Source organism: Syngnathus leptorhynchus, chromosome 16, assembly GCF_054491065.1.
Source record: "Syngnathus leptorhynchus isolate UIUO chromosome 16, UIUO_Slep, whole genome shotgun sequence".
Taxonomy (NCBI): domain Eukaryota; kingdom Metazoa; phylum Chordata; class Actinopteri; order Syngnathiformes; family Syngnathidae; genus Syngnathus; species Syngnathus leptorhynchus.
The window spans coordinates 4,029,700-4,049,334 of record NC_141210.1 but is presented as its reverse complement, the minus strand read 5'-3'; the positions used below and the strand labels follow the sequence as shown (position 1 = coordinate 4,049,334).

Below are 19,635 nucleotides of genomic sequence, written 5' to 3'. Positions count from 1 at the left end.
TAAAGAGTGGTGCGCAGGTAGGCGCAGCAGCCGTGAAAGGTTAATGAATGCTCAGCGAACGCCACACAGCCCCCGGCCCACTTTGGCCCATCGTGTATTCAGCTTCCACGCCACTTTGGCCCCGCTCATGATCTACTGTACTCTCCAGACGGTTTATTAATATTTCATAACAACCCCCTCCAATTTTGCTGCAGGTCTAAACTTTTTAGTCCAACTTAAACAGCGACGACGATTAGGCGCGCTGACACATCACGTCAAGGTTTTTTTTTTTGTTTTTTTTCTAAGAGGCAGGAATGAGGCGAAGTTGCCGGCATGTCAAGGTGAGAGATGGCTGTCACCTTGACGTGACATTTATGGCCAATTAAAGGAGAAAGTGGGGGGAAATGGCTTTCAAAGTAGCTCGATGGAGATGTCACAGGGAGCACGATGGCTGAATGGTGTCATCCAACATTTACTGAACTGAGCCACATATTCTGGCACCGTCCAAATCCGTAAAGGGGCAGCCTTGACTGAGTTTAGGTATTTGCCGGTGTAAATACGTGCTTTTTTTTTTTTTTAAAGGCCATTTTGCGTCAGATAAGATTACAGATGAGCAAAGTGGTCACTTCCAGCCGGACTTTATGTATCCGTGTGCGGATTTGCCGAAGGTAATAATTGAACTAATTAGGCAAGCATTCCAACACGGCATTCATACTAACTACGCTCCCGCTCGCTCTTCGGTGAATATCAATTGGCCGATAATTTCCCAGCACATCCTCTCCACCCGCAGCCCTTTTGTCACATCTCTTAGCGATTAAACGGGTCGATTTCTGTTCTCCGTGGGTGATTAATCCCACGGGGTTAGAGAGATTAGGAGGAAAAAAAAAAAAAAAAGAGTGGCTGCACACAGTGAAAGAGGCGTTCTTAATGGATTCACACAGCGAGCCTCCCATTCATGGGGATAATGAGATTGGATTACGGGAGATGGAAAAAAAAACACACAAAAGGGATGGAGGGTCGGGGGGTAGTACAGGATCGAAAGGGAAGCTTTAACATGAGACGTGACCCCCTCGCATCTGAGACTTTGCTCTTATTGTGTTCTCTCACACCGTGCCTGTGGCGTCATGCTGCTGAGCCTGTGTAGCGAGCTCGACAAGTTGGGCCGCATCGCTCCGAGTGGCTGGAGAGGACTCCTATCGCAGGGCCACAGTTGGACTTGCCCGTGAGTCTCGTGCAACCACCTGCTCGCCGCATTTCTCTCCTGAAAAAACGACACACTTGGTCGGACGGAGATGATGGACATTCCAGTCGGCAATAGGCCGTGAAATATATTCATACAGATTGTCTTTAGACGTGTGTGTGTGTGTGTGTGTGATCACGGAGTGGCATGGCGTGCGCATCTAACATGCCGCCGCATGGGAAGTGATGTGCCGGGAGGGCGGGGGGGTTACACGAGGACGCAAACGCGGACCCCGAGGTGCTGTGTCTCATCACAATGCGAACATGTCACACACACTGACCTCAACCTCAGCTTGTCTGCTCCTGTCTGGACAGGATGTGTGTGCAACATCACAAGGAATGTCACCACACAATAGCGTGAACTCAGATCTCCTCAAATTGGTACTATGTTGAAAAGTGCACATCTGGGACAGGTGCTTGATCAAACACTGGCATCCCACAGGGTACCATGCTCAGCCCCTTTATGTTATCTACGTGTGCACAGTTATTCACTGTTCAAGTGATCAGATTTTTGATGATGATAGGATTATTGATTATAGACAACAAAAACACAATACTGACTTTGTAACAACTACAAACACACCTGATCACATTGATGGACCTGATGGTCAAGTTCCAGGAGATCTGCATTTCTGATGCTCATTCCAGGACTCTCAACATCACCAAATAGCAGCTTGTCTTCTTTCTGATGAGAATGAAACATCTCAACTCATTTACATAACAATAATTCATTTTAAACAACAATAAAAGTATAATAAATGAAGCTAACATAATCAAATTGAGTCCAAGATCAATTAAAACATGAGAACATGAAATCCAGTAGAATTGAAAAAAAGCAGGACTTTATAATAATGTGTATGATGTGGCTCTTTGTGGTAACACAGTAAAAAATGTGGCTCTTAGTCTCTTACAGGTTGGCCACCCCTGCCCTAAGTAATAGAGTGAATCTAATCTAGTCAAGTAAAATGTTTTGAACTTTAAAATGAAATAATTGAAATGTACGCATTACCTACAGGAGATTCTTTGCCACACAAGGTTACCTTAGTGCGTCGCATTTTGACGTCACACTTTAGAATTATGAGTGCTAATTGTGGAGCAGCGCATGGGAGCTTTGTGTGGTCAAAGTGCACAATTACACACCGGCACAAAAAAAAAAAACATGGCACACACTTTTTGTAGCGCGCAGCGTCGTCTCCAGGCAGCGAGGCGCAAGTTTTCCCTCAACGGAGAAGCCATTAGTCAGAATGTTGCTGATTTATGGGATGTCTGCTTGCAGAATTTAAATGAAGTGCCATGCTGTTCTCACCGAGGGTGGGTGGGAGTTTGGGGCATGGGGGGGGGGGGGGGGGGGGGAGCTCCCCCTCTGCGCTCCACCTCTTGCCCTCGTCGGGGGATGTTTTTTGGCTTCAGTCGCGTTGTCAGGTGCTCTGAGAGGATGTTCATCTGGAGGAAAGGAAGCAGGACAAGGTCAGCGGTTACTGCGAAGTTACCACATGTTCTCTCACACACACACACACACACACACACACACACACACACACACACACAAAACAAACACAATTTCAGCGTAAATGCTCCGCTTCCCATAGTTGTTTCCTAGCATTAATAATAAATTTGCCATACAAAAAGACTAATCACGAGGTGGTCTCATTATTCCTACATTCTGCGCACCGCGATTAATGACTCTCACATTAATGATGTTGTTGCGATGTAGTCTCTCCTCCCTGAAGACTATTTGATACATAAACGAGCCGCCAGGATGTCCCGCGGCACGATAGTCAAATCTCATTGTAAATTCAGCTGAAAGGGCAAATGGGGCAGCTGGCCAATGAGATTTGGGGAAAATGGCCGCTCAGAATTGTAATTTTATGCGGCTTCAAAGTGCAGCTCAACAACACGGTAAAAGCAAAACTGTAAAACTAACATGAGACAGTGTTGTTTTTGGTTAGTGTTAGTTTGTTGCAGTCTTTAGGACAAAAATAACTTTAGGCAAGCTAATTTTAAGGTAATAATTGGCGTGAAAAGAGATAGATAATTATTAAGTCACATAGCAAAAACTGATACATTTATCACTTTATACAACAGCTCTCAGTGTGAAAGCACTTGTGAGAAAGACTGAAATAACCAAACCATTTTTCACAACAATAAAGCAACCAACCGTTTGAACCCTCCACATACTGTTTTCCAACCTACTTAAGTTTTACCTTACAAGTTTTCTAAGCACAAAGAGCATACGAGCTAGTGTATGTCGCTCCAAGATATCTGTGCTAAAGTTGCTAAGTATTCCTTTGTGGTTTGTGTCAGCTGAGCTTGTGACGGCACGAAGCAAATCGAGCACGAACCTCTTCGGGTCACTCAACAAGAAGGGCAGAATAAAAGAGAACATAAGTGTCACTTCACATACTATCTGTGGTGTTTTTTTGTTTTTTTTTACCATTTAATAGTCTCCGTGTTAACACAACATTAAGCAACTCGAGTCACAATTTTCTTGACACCATCCTCTTATATAGCTATTAATGAAAAACTAATGAAAAGCACTGACGTTGTCGTAGCACGAAAGAAATGAACAATGGGGCCACAAAAGCCCGAGAGCCACAAACCCAACAGCCTTAAAATGAGTTCAATCCAGTGAGTTCAAGTGCAAAGTAGTAAAGTAGGCTACAGTGGCTGCAAAAGAGAATTCATACATACATTACACTGCTGATAATTGTGTTGTGGGGCATACGAACAATAACTGCCGCTAATCATGAATCACATGCGAGCACAAGTGTGACCTTTCCTCACGGCGAGGTGGGAAAATGGAGAGAGGCGTGAGCTAAGTAAGAGAGAGGCGCCACGTGGAGCGTTTAGCGAGGAGATGAGTTTGGTGCTCCGGCTGTGACCGACGCCACGGCGCTGGCCCAGGTAGAAAGGTCACGCCGTCATTTGGACGGCGGCGAGGGGGAAAAGAATGGAGAGAGCGGGCGAGCTAACAGACGCCGCGGGTGAGGCAGATGGCGACGACGCGCGCATGAATCACACGTGGACGCTCGATGTGGCGTATTTATGGCGATACCTGGATCAGCGACTTTCTCCTCGCTGAAAGGGTTAAAGAGCAACTTCCCCGAGGCTTTTTTTTTCTGCCGCTCAGTTGAGGGGAAAAGACGACATGAAGGCGAGCCTCGACGCCGTTGCTTTTCACTACATTAAGTCATAAATATTACAAGAGTTTGTATTCGGAGCTTACGGCGCTAATCAGCTTACAATGTAACAACACGAAACAACAACACGCACATGAGGCCAAACAAATGAAAGCGGCCTTGTGGACAACTTGGGTCATAGTTCGCATTTTTAACCACAACCTTGTGGTGCAGGGTATAACCCAAAAAGTGGTAATATGTGTCCACATTGAAGCTACCCATGCTAGTTAGTGGCTCGGTAGCAAGTAACTCTTGTAACTAGTTGCTAATGCTCATTTCAAAGCAGGTACCAACTCTCATAGCTAGTTCATTTCAAAGCATCATTAAAAAACATGATATTACTTATCTAGTATCTTTGTCTATGTTAACTTTTGTTAGCCAGTTGATGGTCTTTGCATAAGCAACTGGACTTTCTAATAACAAATTACAAGATTGTGTTAAACATTTTGGGGTTTAAATATGATAATGTCTATAATATATATTGTTTTAAATGTTGTTTGTACAGACAAAACAGCTTGAAGCAAGCACACTTGGGACCTATTTGGAGAACAGGCTCGTAATGCCCAAGTTTTTTATGACTGGGGTATTTATTTATTTTTTCAAAAATGGGTTAGTCATTGGCAGCAAACTGTCAACTCTCCAGCCACCACTCCCACTGAACATGCTGAAGTCCCAACTATTTTTGAACCGCCATTCCTCCACCGGGTCCGAAGGCTTGCACTTTCTCTGGGTAGCTGACTGAAGCCTCAAGGCAGTAGTACAAGTAATGGCCTACATAAGAACACAAAAAGCACCAGGGAGGGCAGCTGAACAAAATAAACACTCTGACAATGTTATCTCCCTGGCAGCTGCCAGCAACTCTACCAAGCATTCAATGCGGACAGGTGAACAAAGTTCTTTCCCTTCATCTAAATTGAACCGTAAATTACATCTTTAGGGACTGAACAAGTTCGGGACGGGATGTGTTTATGTCTCCTCGCCAAAATGGCAACACGGTCACGTGACTTTAGGAAAACAAGGCAGACGTCACGCTTGATCTATGCATGGATGCAGACTACTACACAGCTTCACGGTCATCTGTGTGTGTGTGTGTGTGTGTGTGTGTGGGGGGGGGGGGGGGGGGGGCGTCCTTCACTGTTTCTGGACACTACCTGGATGTTGTGCGCATTATAGTGCAAGTCAGCAAAAATCACTGAGGCAGAACGAGCGTAAGGCAAATATTCATATTCATATGCATATTCATTTTCTCAGCATGCAAGCAGAACGGACATTACTGTGCAAAATTATTGGGACAATGTTACTTGAATGACTTAATATTAAAAAAAAAAAAGTATCTTGACTTGTGAGTTTAAAAGCGGGAATGAAAAATCCCTTTTTTTGGGGGCTATCTGTTAAAACTGTACAAAGAGACAGTCGAATATTTGTGTTGTTTCATGAGGAAATTCATTCCACTCTAAAAATAACACAAATAAATACATTAGTTTTAGCAAGTGCAGCTGAGGCGAACATCTCCCAGCACGTTTGGGACCTCAGAGGAGCACTAACGTACGTAAAGCGAGAGAACGCTGGCTTCCTCCACACCCACGAATACATCTTCGACCTCATCTTCTGTTTTGACTTCCTGTGCGGTGCCCACTTTTGTGTTGCCCCCCTCGCCACTGGTGCCCTCCCTCCCCTAGCGTGTTCTCGTGAAAGGAGCTCTTTGATAGGCGGTGGGCAGGAGCGACACAAGGGAAGCAATCAGAGTGCGGATGACTGTGCCCGCTTGTGATGTTGTTTTGCTTCTTTGACCTGCTAAACTTCTCTCTTTCTCTTTCTAAAAAAAAATGGAATCCTTGAAGACTCTTGCACGTGTTTTGTGCTTTCTGTCCCCTGTGCATCTTCTGAAACATTTGTTCTGCCTCAGCCTGCCTCCTTTGGAAGCGCGGAAAACAACAGCACGTCGGGCTTTGAAAGTCTTTCGGATGACTGACGTAGTGATTTCCTGCTTTTTGTTGTTGTTGCTTTTATTCCATTTCTTTCTTTCATTCCGCTGTCATTGTTTGATTGACTGCCGTGTCTTCACAGTACACAAAAAAATAAAATAAATCGACTCATTCTTACTTCCTTCCTTAAGATCAAGTGCAAGGTTGGACTTCAGGAATTACGACACAGCCGGGTTTCGCAACCACACTGTTCCCACTGAGCTGGAGGTGTCAAAATGACAGCGAAGACATTCGCAAAACGCCAGCGGTGCCCAATGGGCCAAATCTGGAACTAGTCATTGAATCACAACTGCGCCCTGTGAACAAAATATAAGCTAAAATGTGCTTCTATTAAATCTGAGATGATGTGAAACTCAGCAACGACATTCTTCTGCATTGTCTTTTAGTTTGTCTTCTTCTCTCCTGGTGATCCCTTTGCTCGTGAGATTGCGGTTTGGGTCTTGGCCCATGTGACTGGCAGGTCCAGGCAGCAGGTGTCGGGAGCAAACAGCCGCCATCGCCTCTTCCCCCCTCCCCTCCTTGAACAAACCGTAAAACCAATTTACGGCCTGTGTGCTTCCTCATATAGGTAAACTCCAGCTCCGTTATGAGGACTAAAACAATAAGGTAAATATGCATTGCAGGCACACCTGCTGTGTGACGGGTATTTGGAAGAGGACGTTCCGATGCGTTATTTGCTCACCGAGAAAATTAGACACGGACCGGCGGCAAAGCACCGCTTTGATAGTTTGGTCACGATGAAGAGACGAGTCGTACAAAGACAACTTCAACCGCTGATCCGTCTCAATCTGTCGCAAGAGTTCAGTCCAGCGGGCCGGTGCCAGCCAGGAAAAGTCCATGTTGATTTTCTGGAAGAGAAGCCAAGAGTACGTTTGTCCAACTTGTGATCGCTCGGAGGCTGAGGCCAGAAACTGTAAAATGTGCTGACGTCAGCGTTGGAAATGCCAATTGTGAAGAAGGAAGCCTTGAAACACACCCCATTAATCGATTAATTCATCAATAAACGCTTTGTCTGGACTCCTTGTCCAGTTTGAACAATTGCTTCCAACTTTGGAGGAGTTGGCAGGAGGGACTTTCTTAGTTTCCAAAAGCAAGTTCCATAAACTCATACTTGGACGGGAAAGAACTTGGCCATTTAAACATCGGCATGTGGCTACTATGCTTATTTGAACACAAATGATGCAGCAACACTTGCAGACTGACAATATAACACAAGCATTTTCAATTTTCAGCTCATTGACATTGACTTTTCTTTTGATGCAAAAACAAAATCTAAAAATCTCACAATGTCTATGTCTATGAGTGTCTACATTCATCTTTGACGAGGAAACAGATTCCACAATATGCATTTTATGATCAACGGTTACACAGCCAGGATTTATTTGAAACATAACTACCAAATCTGTTATTAGTATGTTGCCATGGTGCATTTGTCTAATTAGCCACAGCAACCGCCGAACAACAGCAAACATCCTTTTTTGCTTCCATCTTACTTTGTGTCACTCCCAGAGGATGAAAATATCATCCAAATAACATTACTGCTGCATATAGATTTTTTTTTTTCCACCCACACCCCGGCAGCCTTAATTTGATATAAACCTGAAAATCTATATCATAGATGCCAATAAGAGGAGGTGTCAGCCCGTTTGAGCAAAGGGATAACTTCAGCACAACGTCAATGTCGGAGGTCCCGGAAGAGCTACCCTTAAAAAAATAAATAAAGTTTATTACCTTCAACAAGAAATGATTCTCTGTCTGTCAATGCCTCGCCCTCTTTGTCCGTCTCTCAGTGTGGAATTCTCTACAAAGACAGAGGACGAAAATATAGGAAGTGATCTTTCTGATGATACATCACATTGACATTTCACGCAAAGGGCGACTCGTTTGCGATCCACTTCTGAGGCGGCTTCACGTTCAACTTCAATTACAGGCCACGAGGCCCCTTAATAGCTGTCCGCGGGTCTCGTTATTAACATTATTCAGTCCAAATGTGCTGCATGTTTACACGGAATCACATCAGGTTCTCCTCGCGTGTGGCTCCGTCCTTATTTTTAGAAGCTGGAGACCGCTGAGACGATGAATCAACAAAAGTGGGAAATCAAAAAAATTTGAGAAAGGTGGTGAGCGAGGTGAGAGTTGAAGAAAGAAGGGGGAAGTGAGTGATGAAAGAAAGAGAGAGAGAGAGAAAAAGGGAGGGGATGGAGCCACTCTTGTCTCACACTCGGTTATTACCCACTGCTAGCACCTTATAAGAATCCAAGCCTGAGAATCTAGCTTCAAAAACACGCCGCACACACAACACACATCTGGTGGTCGCAACTCACTCTCTCACTTTCTCTCTCTCTCTCTCTCTCTCTCGCCCTCCCTCCATCCCTGCAGACTCCCTCTCGCATCCTTCTGTCTTCTGCTCACAAGTCAGAGAGTGTTTGGAAGTGCGCGCTGACTGTCTGGCTCAGTGCGCGCCACGCCAGCTTCCTCAAAGTGGTTTGTGCGTGCGCTGCCACCGAGCGAGCGCAGCCAGGAGCTCCGTCCAAGTGTATGAGGGTCTCTGCCTGGCGCGCCCGCCGCTCCAGCCATCGCGCCCATCCTCAGGATCTGCGGGTCCTTTTCCTCGGCGACAGGCTCCCCACACCAAGCGGTCACCATTTCCGCCCCCGGGAGATCCACGCTGGCCGCTCAGCCCCTTCCCCGACTCAGCATCGGGAGGAAGACCCTGGTGGCGGCCGCCGTGGGGGTTATGCTGGTCCTGGTCCTGGTGGTACTCATCCCCGTGCTCGTCAGCTCCGTGGGGACGGACCCCAGCCACTATGAGATGCTGGGCACCTGTCGGATGGTGTGCGACCCTTACCTGAACAAGGGAACCCCGAGTAGCAGCACCAGCTCCACCGGCTTGCAAGCGGAGGCGGAGGCGCTGAGCGACCACGGCAACGTGCTGCCGCCCTCCACGCTCCTGCAGGGTCCGCAGGGGAAGCCCGGCAGGCCAGGGAAGCCGGGGCCGCCGGGGCCGCCCGGCGAACCGGGCCCGCCCGGACCGGCGGGGCCTCCGGGGGATAGGTCGGACCAGGGAAGGACTGGGATTTTGGGTCTGGGGGGGAACGGAGCTATCAGCACGGCCACCTACAGCACGGTTCCTCGCGTGGCCTTCTACGCCGGCCTCAAGAACCCGCACGAGGGCTACGAGATCCTCAAGTTTGACGACGTGGTCACCAATCTGGGCAACAACTACGACGGCATCGCCGGCAAGTTTGTGTGCAGCATTCCGGGCACGTACTTCTTCATCTATCACGTGCTGATGAGAGGAGGCGACGGTACCAGTATGTGGGCAGACCTCTGCAAGAACGGACAGGTGAGTGCTTCAACTTTTGTCCGAGTCTTTGCCTCACCTTCTTGAAGCCATCCATCACTTCCAACACAACAGCTGCACTCTATCTGCCTTTCCAAATAAGAATCATTTTAGTCAGAATATTTTATTGACAATTATTTAAGGTCACTTAGACACCACTGCAACCAAAACCACAATTTTGACATCATCACGTATTTAATTCTGTATTTTTACTCATAGTTTTCAAAAGTGTCAAAATGAGTGATAGCAAATCATATTCTCCGCCAAATAAACAGCGCCTACTAAAGCAAACCATATATATATAAAAAAAAATACACAATAATCTTTCTAGAAACATAATTTATCTGATGTTACTAGCTAGGTGCAGGTGTACCTAATAAAATGTCCCATGAGTGTATAATTGCCATGGTCGCGTGCAGAGCGTACATCTGTGGCATGCGGCTCGCCCGGAGATAAAAATATGTTGACTGGTTGCAAACTGTGTCCCCCCACATATGATGCGTCCCGACATTGTCCCCCCCCCTCCCCCCCCCCCCACACACACAGTACAGCGCCTATCCACACCTTTCCTCCCTTCATTGTGACTTTATTGGGATCAACACTAGGAGGTTATTTTTGGCATGCGCGTCAGGGAAATTAAAATTAACGCCTAGGAAAAAAATAAAATAAAATGTTAAGTACATCGAAACCTCACGTCTTGTAAATGGCATCCGCCGTCCATGTGTGCTATTCTCGGGCTCGTATGCATCACTTTTACGAGGCACTAATTTCATTTGAGGGGTCCTCTCGGGTCACTAATGTGCGTGTTTGCTGTGCAGTTCGCACTCTGTCAAGGCTCTTGTCGTAAAATGTGGGATGTGCGAATTAAAAAAAAAAAAAAGTGGACGTGACACTGAATGCACCTGAAATAAATCTGCAAAAACAGACACTTTGAAACACAAGCAGGACAGATAAAATGCAACGTAAAACAAAAAAAAAAAAAGTCCACTATGGAAATAAGATGGCGTAGCTTTTAAAGCTGAGCTCATTTTAAACTCTTCATTAGCTACTTCTACACATTTTTCATAAGCTCCAATAAAATCTGTATTGAAGAAGAAAAAATGCTTTTACAAAGATAATAATGTTGACTTTTAATTTACACTGAGGTCATTAAAATGTACAATATGTGTTTTTATTGCGTTTTTTCGCTTGAATTGAGCATCCCGTCAAGCCAAGCTACTTCTCACATTTCTGGCAGTGCCAGTCTTGTGCTCGATCTCATTTGACCTTGCAGGTGTACCTAATGAAGTGGCACATGCTCATCACCGCAGTATCCTAGCATCATTGTGTGCGTAATGTAAATAGAATTTACAGTCACTCACTAAAAGTCTCTATGCCCGCTGCAAAAGATGTTTTCTCATAAGTTTAGGCAAAAGCGCAAAATGATTGTGTGTTGTGCAATAAACAACTCGAAGTAACTTTATCCAAGTTGCATATGCAAATGAGTCATGACAACTTGCTCAACACGGTTACAACAAAGCAGGAGGTCTGGCGAAGTCTCGAGATGCCGCCTCTGTCTGCAAATTAGAACTGAATTAACGAGCGCCACCGACTCTGCGGCACGAACCCCCGCCCCGTTTATCAAGGCAGCCAGGTAGAGGTTAACTCCTTCACCCTCGTCAAGTTCACAACGTGACGGCTTGGGTTGCGTAACATCTCACTTTACAATGATTTTTTTTTTTAACAACCAGGGCATGAACGTTTTGATATATAATCAGGGAGAAAGAACATATGTTGGAGTTAAGACACCTTCTGTTACTGCGATATTGAGCTCCCCAAGGGGGGGGGCGGTGGCGGGCCTGCAGAGGCACTTAAGTTACACATACACACACATTGCGTGCGTCTCTAGAGGCCTACACAATGTTAATAAAGCAGAAAGTGTTTGTCTTTGTCTGTCCTTTCATGTTTAACTACACTTGGGGGCAGTATAATACAAATATGGAGACGCAGGAAGCTGCTGATGAACATATAAAAAAAAATATAGGCCTATGAGAATTGTTTGTCTACATGTGTTGCGCCACCATTTGTGTGTCTGGTTTTCAGTTGTGAGCTCAAGAGGCTTTTGGGGTTGAACATCTGGTTCCATACATCGGGCCAGATTAGTTAATGGAGCTCTGGGCCGTCCAGGTGGAGCCCGTGCAGCCGTATTAGAACCGTTCTCGGCTCATTAAGGCAGCAAAAAAAGCCGCACTGTGCGCTGGGACAAGAAGCGAGAGAGTCAGTGAGAGTAGTGTACCGCTATTTGATCATCTTTGGGCTGCAGTGGAGCGGCGGGCTTGGCATGCCCCAAAGCGCCGTTTCACCCTAGCAAAACGCTGGGCTCACTACTTTCCGAGCCGTGGCAAACATCGACGCAATGTTCAAAAGCTTACTTTCAGCCATCCGAGAGAATCGCGCCATTGTCCCCATAACTTTTCTCCAGCTTCCTGGGAGATAAACAAATCTATTTTCAGCAGAGCCAATTTCCTCTCCTCTTCCTCCTTGCCATCTTTGGGCTCCTCCGGCGCCCGTTCTTTGACTCCAAACCTTCCGAGCAATCCTAAATCGATGCTCTGCTCTGACTCAAGGGTAAAAAAGCTCCTGAGGGGAGCGAAGCAAAGCGACGACGACTAAAGAGAAAAAAAAAAAAAAAAAAGACGCGGTTGTGTCACCCACTCAATTTAAATGTTATCAAAAGGTATGTGAGCAAGATCCAGGATGTGTTTGCACTTCTCCGCCCCCCCCTTCTTAATATTGTTATTATTCCTCAAAAACACTTTGAGACTTAATTAAAAGCAACGAGTGGAGCGTCGGCCCCTCCGGTGGGCCGTAGTGAATAATCACTGTCTCCTCCTTTAATAAGCTTCAACGTCCTTCGTGCACATGGCGCTTCCCTCGCAATTATCGCTCCAGCCTCCCTCTCGTGGTCGCGTGCGCCCCCCCAACCCAAGCACACTCCAACTGCGCGCTGCCCTCCATCTCTCCTTTAGTGCCCCCCCTTCCTGAAAAAAAAACCCCTACGCTGACAAATGGCATCATCGTGATGCATCCTGCTCCGTTTGATTTCTTTTTTTTGAAGCGTGGCACAAATGAGCTACTCCTTCGGGGGTCCCTCTTTTATCCCCTTTTGTTGTGCGTTCAGGTAAAAAAAAAAAAACAAAAAAAAACGAGACAGATACGTGAAAGCCAAATGCGAATGCGGGAGCCATCTGGATGCAGGTGGCTGACATATGTTTTTGCGGCAGATGACAAAAAGAGAAATTTTGAAAGCAATTTTTATTCCTCTCTTTTTTTGGGTCCGATCAACTCTTGATTGATTTTAGCATTCCGGCAATGTTTGGATCTGCTATTCTTGGTGCCGATGAGGACTGAGAGGCCTCTGTGTGTCTTCCCGCCAGTGTAACAGAAAAGCGTTGTTTGAAATGGACAGACTGGGCTTGAGAGCCAGCGAGAGACTCGGGCCTCAGTCTCAGTATTGATCGCTTGCGTGAGATCGCTTGCGTGACAAGTCGTGTGCGTCCATGTTGTCGTTTTATGACATTTCTACCCACATGCGACGCAACCGCGGCGCACCGCGACGGGGGCGGACCTTTGGCCTCCATTCGCTCCGTAATTGGACGGCGCCGCTGACACTCCGTCGAGTGGAACATTAGAGCTTGGGGCCTAATTAGCCACGAGAGCTGTTAAATGAAGATTGTCAGGAAGTACGGCACAAAGTAGAAATGTCAAGATGGCGCCATGTTGCTGTGCGCAAACATCAGAGAGGGGAAAAAAAAATAATTGAGGATTTGATCAAAGCCTCCAAACACATGTTGCTAATAACTGGTAAATCTATCAAAGCTAGTTAAATATGGACTAGAGTCTTATTACATCCCCATTGGCCCCGCCTCTTTGCACGCCGATGAGAACACATTTGTAATGTTTAAGGCGGGATTTAGTTTGTAGCTCACTTACCACATGGGAGGGCACAAGCTTGGTTGCTAGGTGACCAAACCGAAAGTAGCCTGGTGCAGATTCTAAAGACAGCTCGTCTGGAAGCTCCATGGAGGTCACATCAAGGTCTACTTCAAACCGAGCAGGGAGCAGTTTGGCAACCTGTAAGACAGAAGAGGCCAAAGCCTTAGGAGTGAAAATTCACCAGGTGTTGGATTGATCCCCCCACCCCCAAGAAAATTACAAATATTAAATAATAGCTCAGTTTCACCTCCATGCTGTTCTCACTGCCAAAATATCTTGCTGTTGTCACTCTGAAATTACCCCGCCAACATTTCTCTTATTGGATTACTCATTACTGACTACTTATTGGATTGCTTCACCCAAAATGAGCATTTTTCAATTTGGGCAGAGCGGCGGGAGCCCACCTTGCGTGCTGCCAACCTCGGTGGCACGCCGGATATGCGATGAATGGATTCAAAGAGCCATTAGGCAACAACTCTTAATCTTGTGTTTCATAAACTTTGCTGTTTGTGTGTTCCAAATGATATGAGAATCCTGGATATGCATTAAGAGCCAAAAAAAGCTAAAACAGGATCGTCTCCCGTGGCTGCGTGAGTCAAGGATGCGACTGTGTTGACTCATAAGGCTCCTTGGTTATAATGAGGGCCATATGGGAGATAGACAAGTGCCCGCCAGCCTACCTTATGCAAACATTCCGCTCGCCATCGCTCCCCACGCCCCTGACATTTAGCCGCCATCCCCCGAATTCAGTCGTCAGCGATAGCTACAATTATCCGTTTCTTCCTCCACGGGGGAGGCGTCGAGTCGGTCGGCGGCGGCGGCGAGTCGGTCGGTGGCGTCACATGACTCACAGTCTGCATAATGTGCCCACCTCTTATTTTTTTGGGATGCACCCAATATGACCGACAGTTTTATTCCGGCAGTAGTAATAAAGACCATAAAAATGAAAACATCTTAACAACGAGTTGTTCGTAGCACGTTTGGAGTGTATTTTTACTTTGGAAGTGCGGCGCTCGCAGGGTTAATCACAAGGCCGCTAAAGAAAAAGTCATCCGAGTGAACAAAAGGTCGACTTTGACTGTTTTTAGACTCCGCTGAGAGCCACCGTTGCGTTTTGGGTGTGGGCGCTCGAGGCGGACAGTGCGGCTCGCTAATTAAGTGATGAGTCAGCCGAGTGAGAGGGGCGAAGGGCGGGGCTGAAGGGAGCTCAGACCGGACGGCGGGGTCAAAGTTCTAGCCTCTCTCGCTTCCCGCCGCTGACGAGGCTCTCCTGATGCCTCTTTGGCGGGCTAACGAAGTGGCCAGGTAAACATCGGTCAGTCTCCCGCAGTCGTCTTTCAAAAGGAGACGAGACAGCCGGCGAAATTAATTCTTCTCCTGCTCTGTCGGTGACAGATGGCAAATCTCCCGTTAACGCTTTTTCTCCTCTTGTCATGTTTTCAATCAGGCTTCCTCTGACGAATAAACCCGACACGAGCGTCCGTGTTGTCAGGATTCCACCGGCGTGCCCGGCGGCTTTAGTTGCTTTCACGCTTGAAACGTTCGGGAAGGTTCCCGACACGGGAGCACGAATCGATGTTCTCGCAATTGGGTGCCTCGAGACGTACAACAATTTTATGTTTTTCACAGCTTATGGAGTTTGAAAAGCGTGAATGGTAATTCAATTCATTCCAATATCTAATCGATTTGATCTATTAGTACAAATTTAATTCGGTAAAAGCCGAGCATAATTCAGTAAGTAAAATATTAGAATAACGACTCATATATTGGACCTCATTAGATTGTCCAGTGAGACTAGAACATGTTAATGGGGCAAGTTATAACAACTCCCCTGTGAAGAAATCTATTAATAATTTAAAATGAACAGTAAAAATTATGTTTGTGTAAACAATCACCCATCTGAGCTTTGATATAAACGACTGTACTTAAGGTGATTTGTGATGTCATTCGCTCTCTAATGAAATGAGCATGGCATCACTGTAATGGCGGAATACGCGACACGGCTTTTGAATTGTGACTCATTTTGAAGCCGATGAGTGTGCGTTTCTTCAACGCTATGTGCTCGGGCGAGTGTAAGGCGCTATTAAGCATGCAGCTGACGACCGCAACGTTCAAACACAATTAGGCAACGGTGCGCTTTGATTTAAGGAGGACCAATAGAATGGCCGAGCCAAAATGGAGCCTCGACATCAAGTCAACAAGGTGCCGTCGGACACGCCTGAGGGGACGCGTCCTTGTCACGCCGACAAAGCCTCTCTCGTAAAATCAGCCCCTCCCACCCTGTCAAACGTTCACCCCCCCTCCTATCCACAAACCTCAAATTGTCATAATTAGAGATTTGTTACAACACAACTGTACTGCAAGATGACACATAAACCCCCCCCCGCCTCACATAAACAGTCATTATTAATAACAAAAACAACGAAAGAAACGCTCGGCATGCATTATCTATTAAGGCCGAGCGCACAGCGAATATTCAATCAAAGGCATCATGTTGACGGATGCCGACGCGCCGGCGACGACAACATGGGTTGACACCTCGTTTGCCAGCCTGGCGGCCTCACGCTCTGTTTGCCTTGTCAAAGTCGCTCGCCGTACGCGGCGTCAAGGTCACGCGCCGCCACTCGGCCTCGCTTTGTCCCCGGCCGGCTCTTTAACAAGGCGCCTTCCTGATCATTATTCCCGAGAATAAGTTTTAGCCCATTGAGGCGAGATAAAAAGATGCAGAGCGAGGAGACAGAAGTAAATATACATAAGAGTGCCGTCGGGGAAAATTTGGCCAGGGAGGCCCTCATTTTGAAAATCCGGCAAACGGCAGGTAACACCCAATGATGAGCCGTCATTGGATGTTACCTGAACTCTGTGATGTCATTTTCAATCGACAGCAAGTGACAAAATGGCCGACCGTATTATTATGAAGAAAATCGCCCTACTAGATATTGTGACCAAATTCCCAAAATGGTCTTAAGAATCCATGGATCATTATTAACAGGAAGTTGGCCATTTTGGTTTGACGCCACCATTTCAAGCTTTATACTGTCAAAAACAGGCAATTTTCTCAAACAAGTTTATGATCACCTAAAGAGTAAATTTTAACTGACAAATCCTAACAAGTTGTCACCGGCATGTGGGCAACTATAATAAGCCGCTGTTGACTTTGCATGGCGAGGGATACGTGGCGGCTTATTAATAATAGGGGCTGGACGCAGACGTTGCAAGATCTCGACGGCGGGCTTCTGTTTGCGCAACGATATGAGCTGTGCCCGATTTAATCAGACGAGTAAACAGTAAAAAAAAAAAAAGTACAATATTTTATATAGACAGCGCCGGCGACAGGTGATGGGCCATCAAAACTCAAACTATTTTATATGATTGATAACGGTGAGTTTTTTTTTTTTTTTTTTAATTTTCATCCTCAACTGTGCTTATTTCTTGTGATGGCCTAAAAGCTGGATTTGAAAGAGGACATTAAGTTTTAATAAGCACTTGACAGTCAAGCAGAAGCTTTTATCATTTGTGCAACGCATCCTTTCGCACTCAGCCCCCCCCACTACCTGCTTTTGCCAGCACCGTCTCCCAAAACAGATACGTCACCTGAACACGTAAATGCTTTTTAGCGGAGTGCTGCCAGAAATTTTTGGTGTTGAAATTTTTTGACCCAGTCGGACCCTCGAGTGCTTCTCTCTTTTTTTTTTTTTAATATAAACTCTCTTTTTGTCTTTTCTTGGCTCTACTGACTCAAGTTTAAAAAACGAAATTGAAAGAACATATTCCCAACATATTCCAAAGGTCAAGAGGCTCACGTGGAGTAACTCTATCCCTTCCCCTCACATTTGTCAATATGGCCGCCTTCTCGAAAGAGAGTAATTATCGGCCATCCTCAGTGCCGTCTGACAACAGCTCGAAATACTGTGATTTAAAGTCACGCCGCCACGGCAACGCCGTCTTCGTAGAGCTGATAATGAGCCAAGAGAAAATACGGCGGATGCAAGAAAGCCATTGATTTTGATTCGACCTGGCTGGCCTGACTAAGTGACTAATGGGCTGATTTAACTGGCGCCGACTTTCAGGGATGTACAGTGGGCTTGTTTTTGTTCGCCCTCCCCCTCCTCCCTCAATAGAGAAAACAACGATCTTTTGGTTCAATTCTATTCCTCTTAACTGGCTTGATGCACTTCTACTTGTTAGGAGGTCACTAATAATTGCACCAAGCAAAAGATTGCAAAACTATAAGCAGCCAATTACTTGGAGAGCTAGCAACCAGAGAAATCTTGCAAGCGGCAGAGATGGCAAGCTTCACTTCCATCAAATATGCTTACTAAGCTTTTTTTCTTTTTTTTTTTGCAGCTTCCAGTTGACCATTCCTAATCTGTACATATGAATTCCTCTGTTTGTCCTCCCAGGTTCGGGCCAGCGCCATCGCCCAAGACGCGGACCAGAACTACGACTACGCCTCCAACAGCGTCATCCTCCACCTGGACGCCGGAGATGAGGTCTATATCAAGCTGGACGGTGGCAAAGCGCACGGCGGCAACAACAACAAGTATAGCACCTTCTCGGGCTTCATCCTCTACGCCGATTGAGCGCATGTCCCGACAGAAAAAAATAAAATTAAAATAAAAATTTAAAAAAAGACAGTCCAGCTGGACCGAAGGAAAGAGTTGTGGGGTGGAGAGGATGTGTGTTCAAGGCCTTCTCGTTTCCCCCTGTTCTTCTCTCCATCATCACGGACTTTCTCCGGGCGCTGTGGCCGAGGCCTGGACACACTGGCAGAGGGGACAGCGGGAGACGCCAGTGGGGACAGTTGGGGAGGGGGGGGGCACCTTCCAAGCGCCAATGTGTCGGAAGCTCCTCGCTAACAGCATCTCATCCTCTCCTTTCCCTCATCCCTCTTTCCCCCAATCGCACAACGCAGACCGTCCGTCCGTCACACCTCTTCTCTCCACAGCTGACTTGACTGAAATCCGTAGTGTCGTTGCGTGCAATTTAAACCTTAGATTGTGTTTTTGATTTGGTAGCGATGCATAATAACCTGCACTGATTGACGGAAATTATAATTAAAAAAAAACAAAGAAAAAAAAAAACGATCATATCCTTGTCCCCTTTTGTGAAGAGAGATGTTGTTATGGAAATGGCAGGTGACTTCTGTGTTCATCCAATAACATTCAGCACTGTATGGAAAAACGACTCCTCTATATCGACCGCATCCTCGGCCACGTCCGGCTGCTGCTATCGGGGTTCATCAAAGTGTCTTCTAGATGTTTTAGTTCTGCTTAGCAAGCAAAGGCAGATCCGTAGCTAAAGAGCAAACGTGAAGGAGCCTCAGCGATTGCCCTCCATTCATTAGCAGACACACACGTGTGTTAATATTTAGTCAGCACGGCAGCCCGACCCGCTCGCCCCCCGGGAGGATCGGACCGCTTGTTTTCGGGAGTGCGTGTATGTCAGCATGTGGTGCGTCATAGCTCCGTGCACTTCTCCGCGGTCGTTTTCCTTGTGCTACAGCCAATTATATTTTATTTAGCAAGCCCATGATGAGATTGTGCAACAGATATGACGAGGACAAGAAGAAGAAGGGGGAAAAAAAAAAGCTTGTAAATGAATTCTGACATGTTTGTCTATCTTATCTTTTGGAATTGTTGAATACATTTAAATAATAAATGGGATTTTTTTGAGTGGATGGTTTCTTGGGAATGATTGGATCCCAGATAGGTGGAGCAGGAGGTCACAGATTTTTGGGTGCAGGGACTCCTACGAAGGAGAAAGTTTTCTCATAAGCTTAACATCAATTAAATATAATGACGTGTATCTTTGAATTTTGTTCTGAATAAAAAATATATTACGAATGCTGGAATTAAATTGTGGCGCCACAATGCAGAAAACAAATGAAATACAGGACAATTGATCCAAACAAACAAACAAACAAACAAACAAA

General features: G+C 46.1%; 1 protein-coding gene and 2 long non-coding RNA genes across 4 annotated transcripts in view; 1 reads left to right on the top strand and 2 right to left on the bottom strand.

The window, feature by feature from the left end:
- Positions 1-2,564: 2,564 nt before the first annotated feature.
- Positions 2,565-8,820, bottom strand: LOC147044212 (uncharacterized). 2 transcript variants are annotated; one of them, XR_015068558.1, is made up of 3 exons: positions 8,707-8,820; positions 8,114-8,183; positions 2,565-2,661 (listed from the first exon to the last, which is right to left on the bottom strand). It is a non-coding gene; the product is annotated as an uncharacterized LOC147044212 (long non-coding RNA). The 2 variants fall into 2 exon arrangements; XR_015068557.1 differs by lacking the exon at positions 2,565-2,661 and adding an exon at positions 7,148-7,230.
- A 230-nt stretch (positions 8,821-9,050) lies between these two features.
- On the top strand, positions 9,051-18,283 carry c1ql1l2 (complement component 1, q subcomponent-like 1-like 2). The gene is made up of 2 exons (XM_085934288.1): positions 9,051-9,728; positions 18,104-18,283. The coding sequence occupies exons 1-2, from the start codon at positions 9,120-9,122 to the stop codon at positions 18,281-18,283; spliced, it is 789 nt and encodes a 262-aa protein (XP_085790414.1). The 5' UTR covers positions 9,051-9,119.
- Positions 9,453-19,635, bottom strand: part of LOC147044210 (uncharacterized) — a 51,735-nt gene continuing 41,552 nt past the window's right edge. The window contains exons 5-6 of the long non-coding RNA XR_015068526.1: positions 13,698-13,838; positions 9,453-9,712 (exon numbers count right to left, since the gene is read on the bottom strand). This is a non-coding gene — a long non-coding RNA (uncharacterized LOC147044210). The remainder of the gene's footprint in view (positions 9,713-13,697; positions 13,839-19,635) is intronic.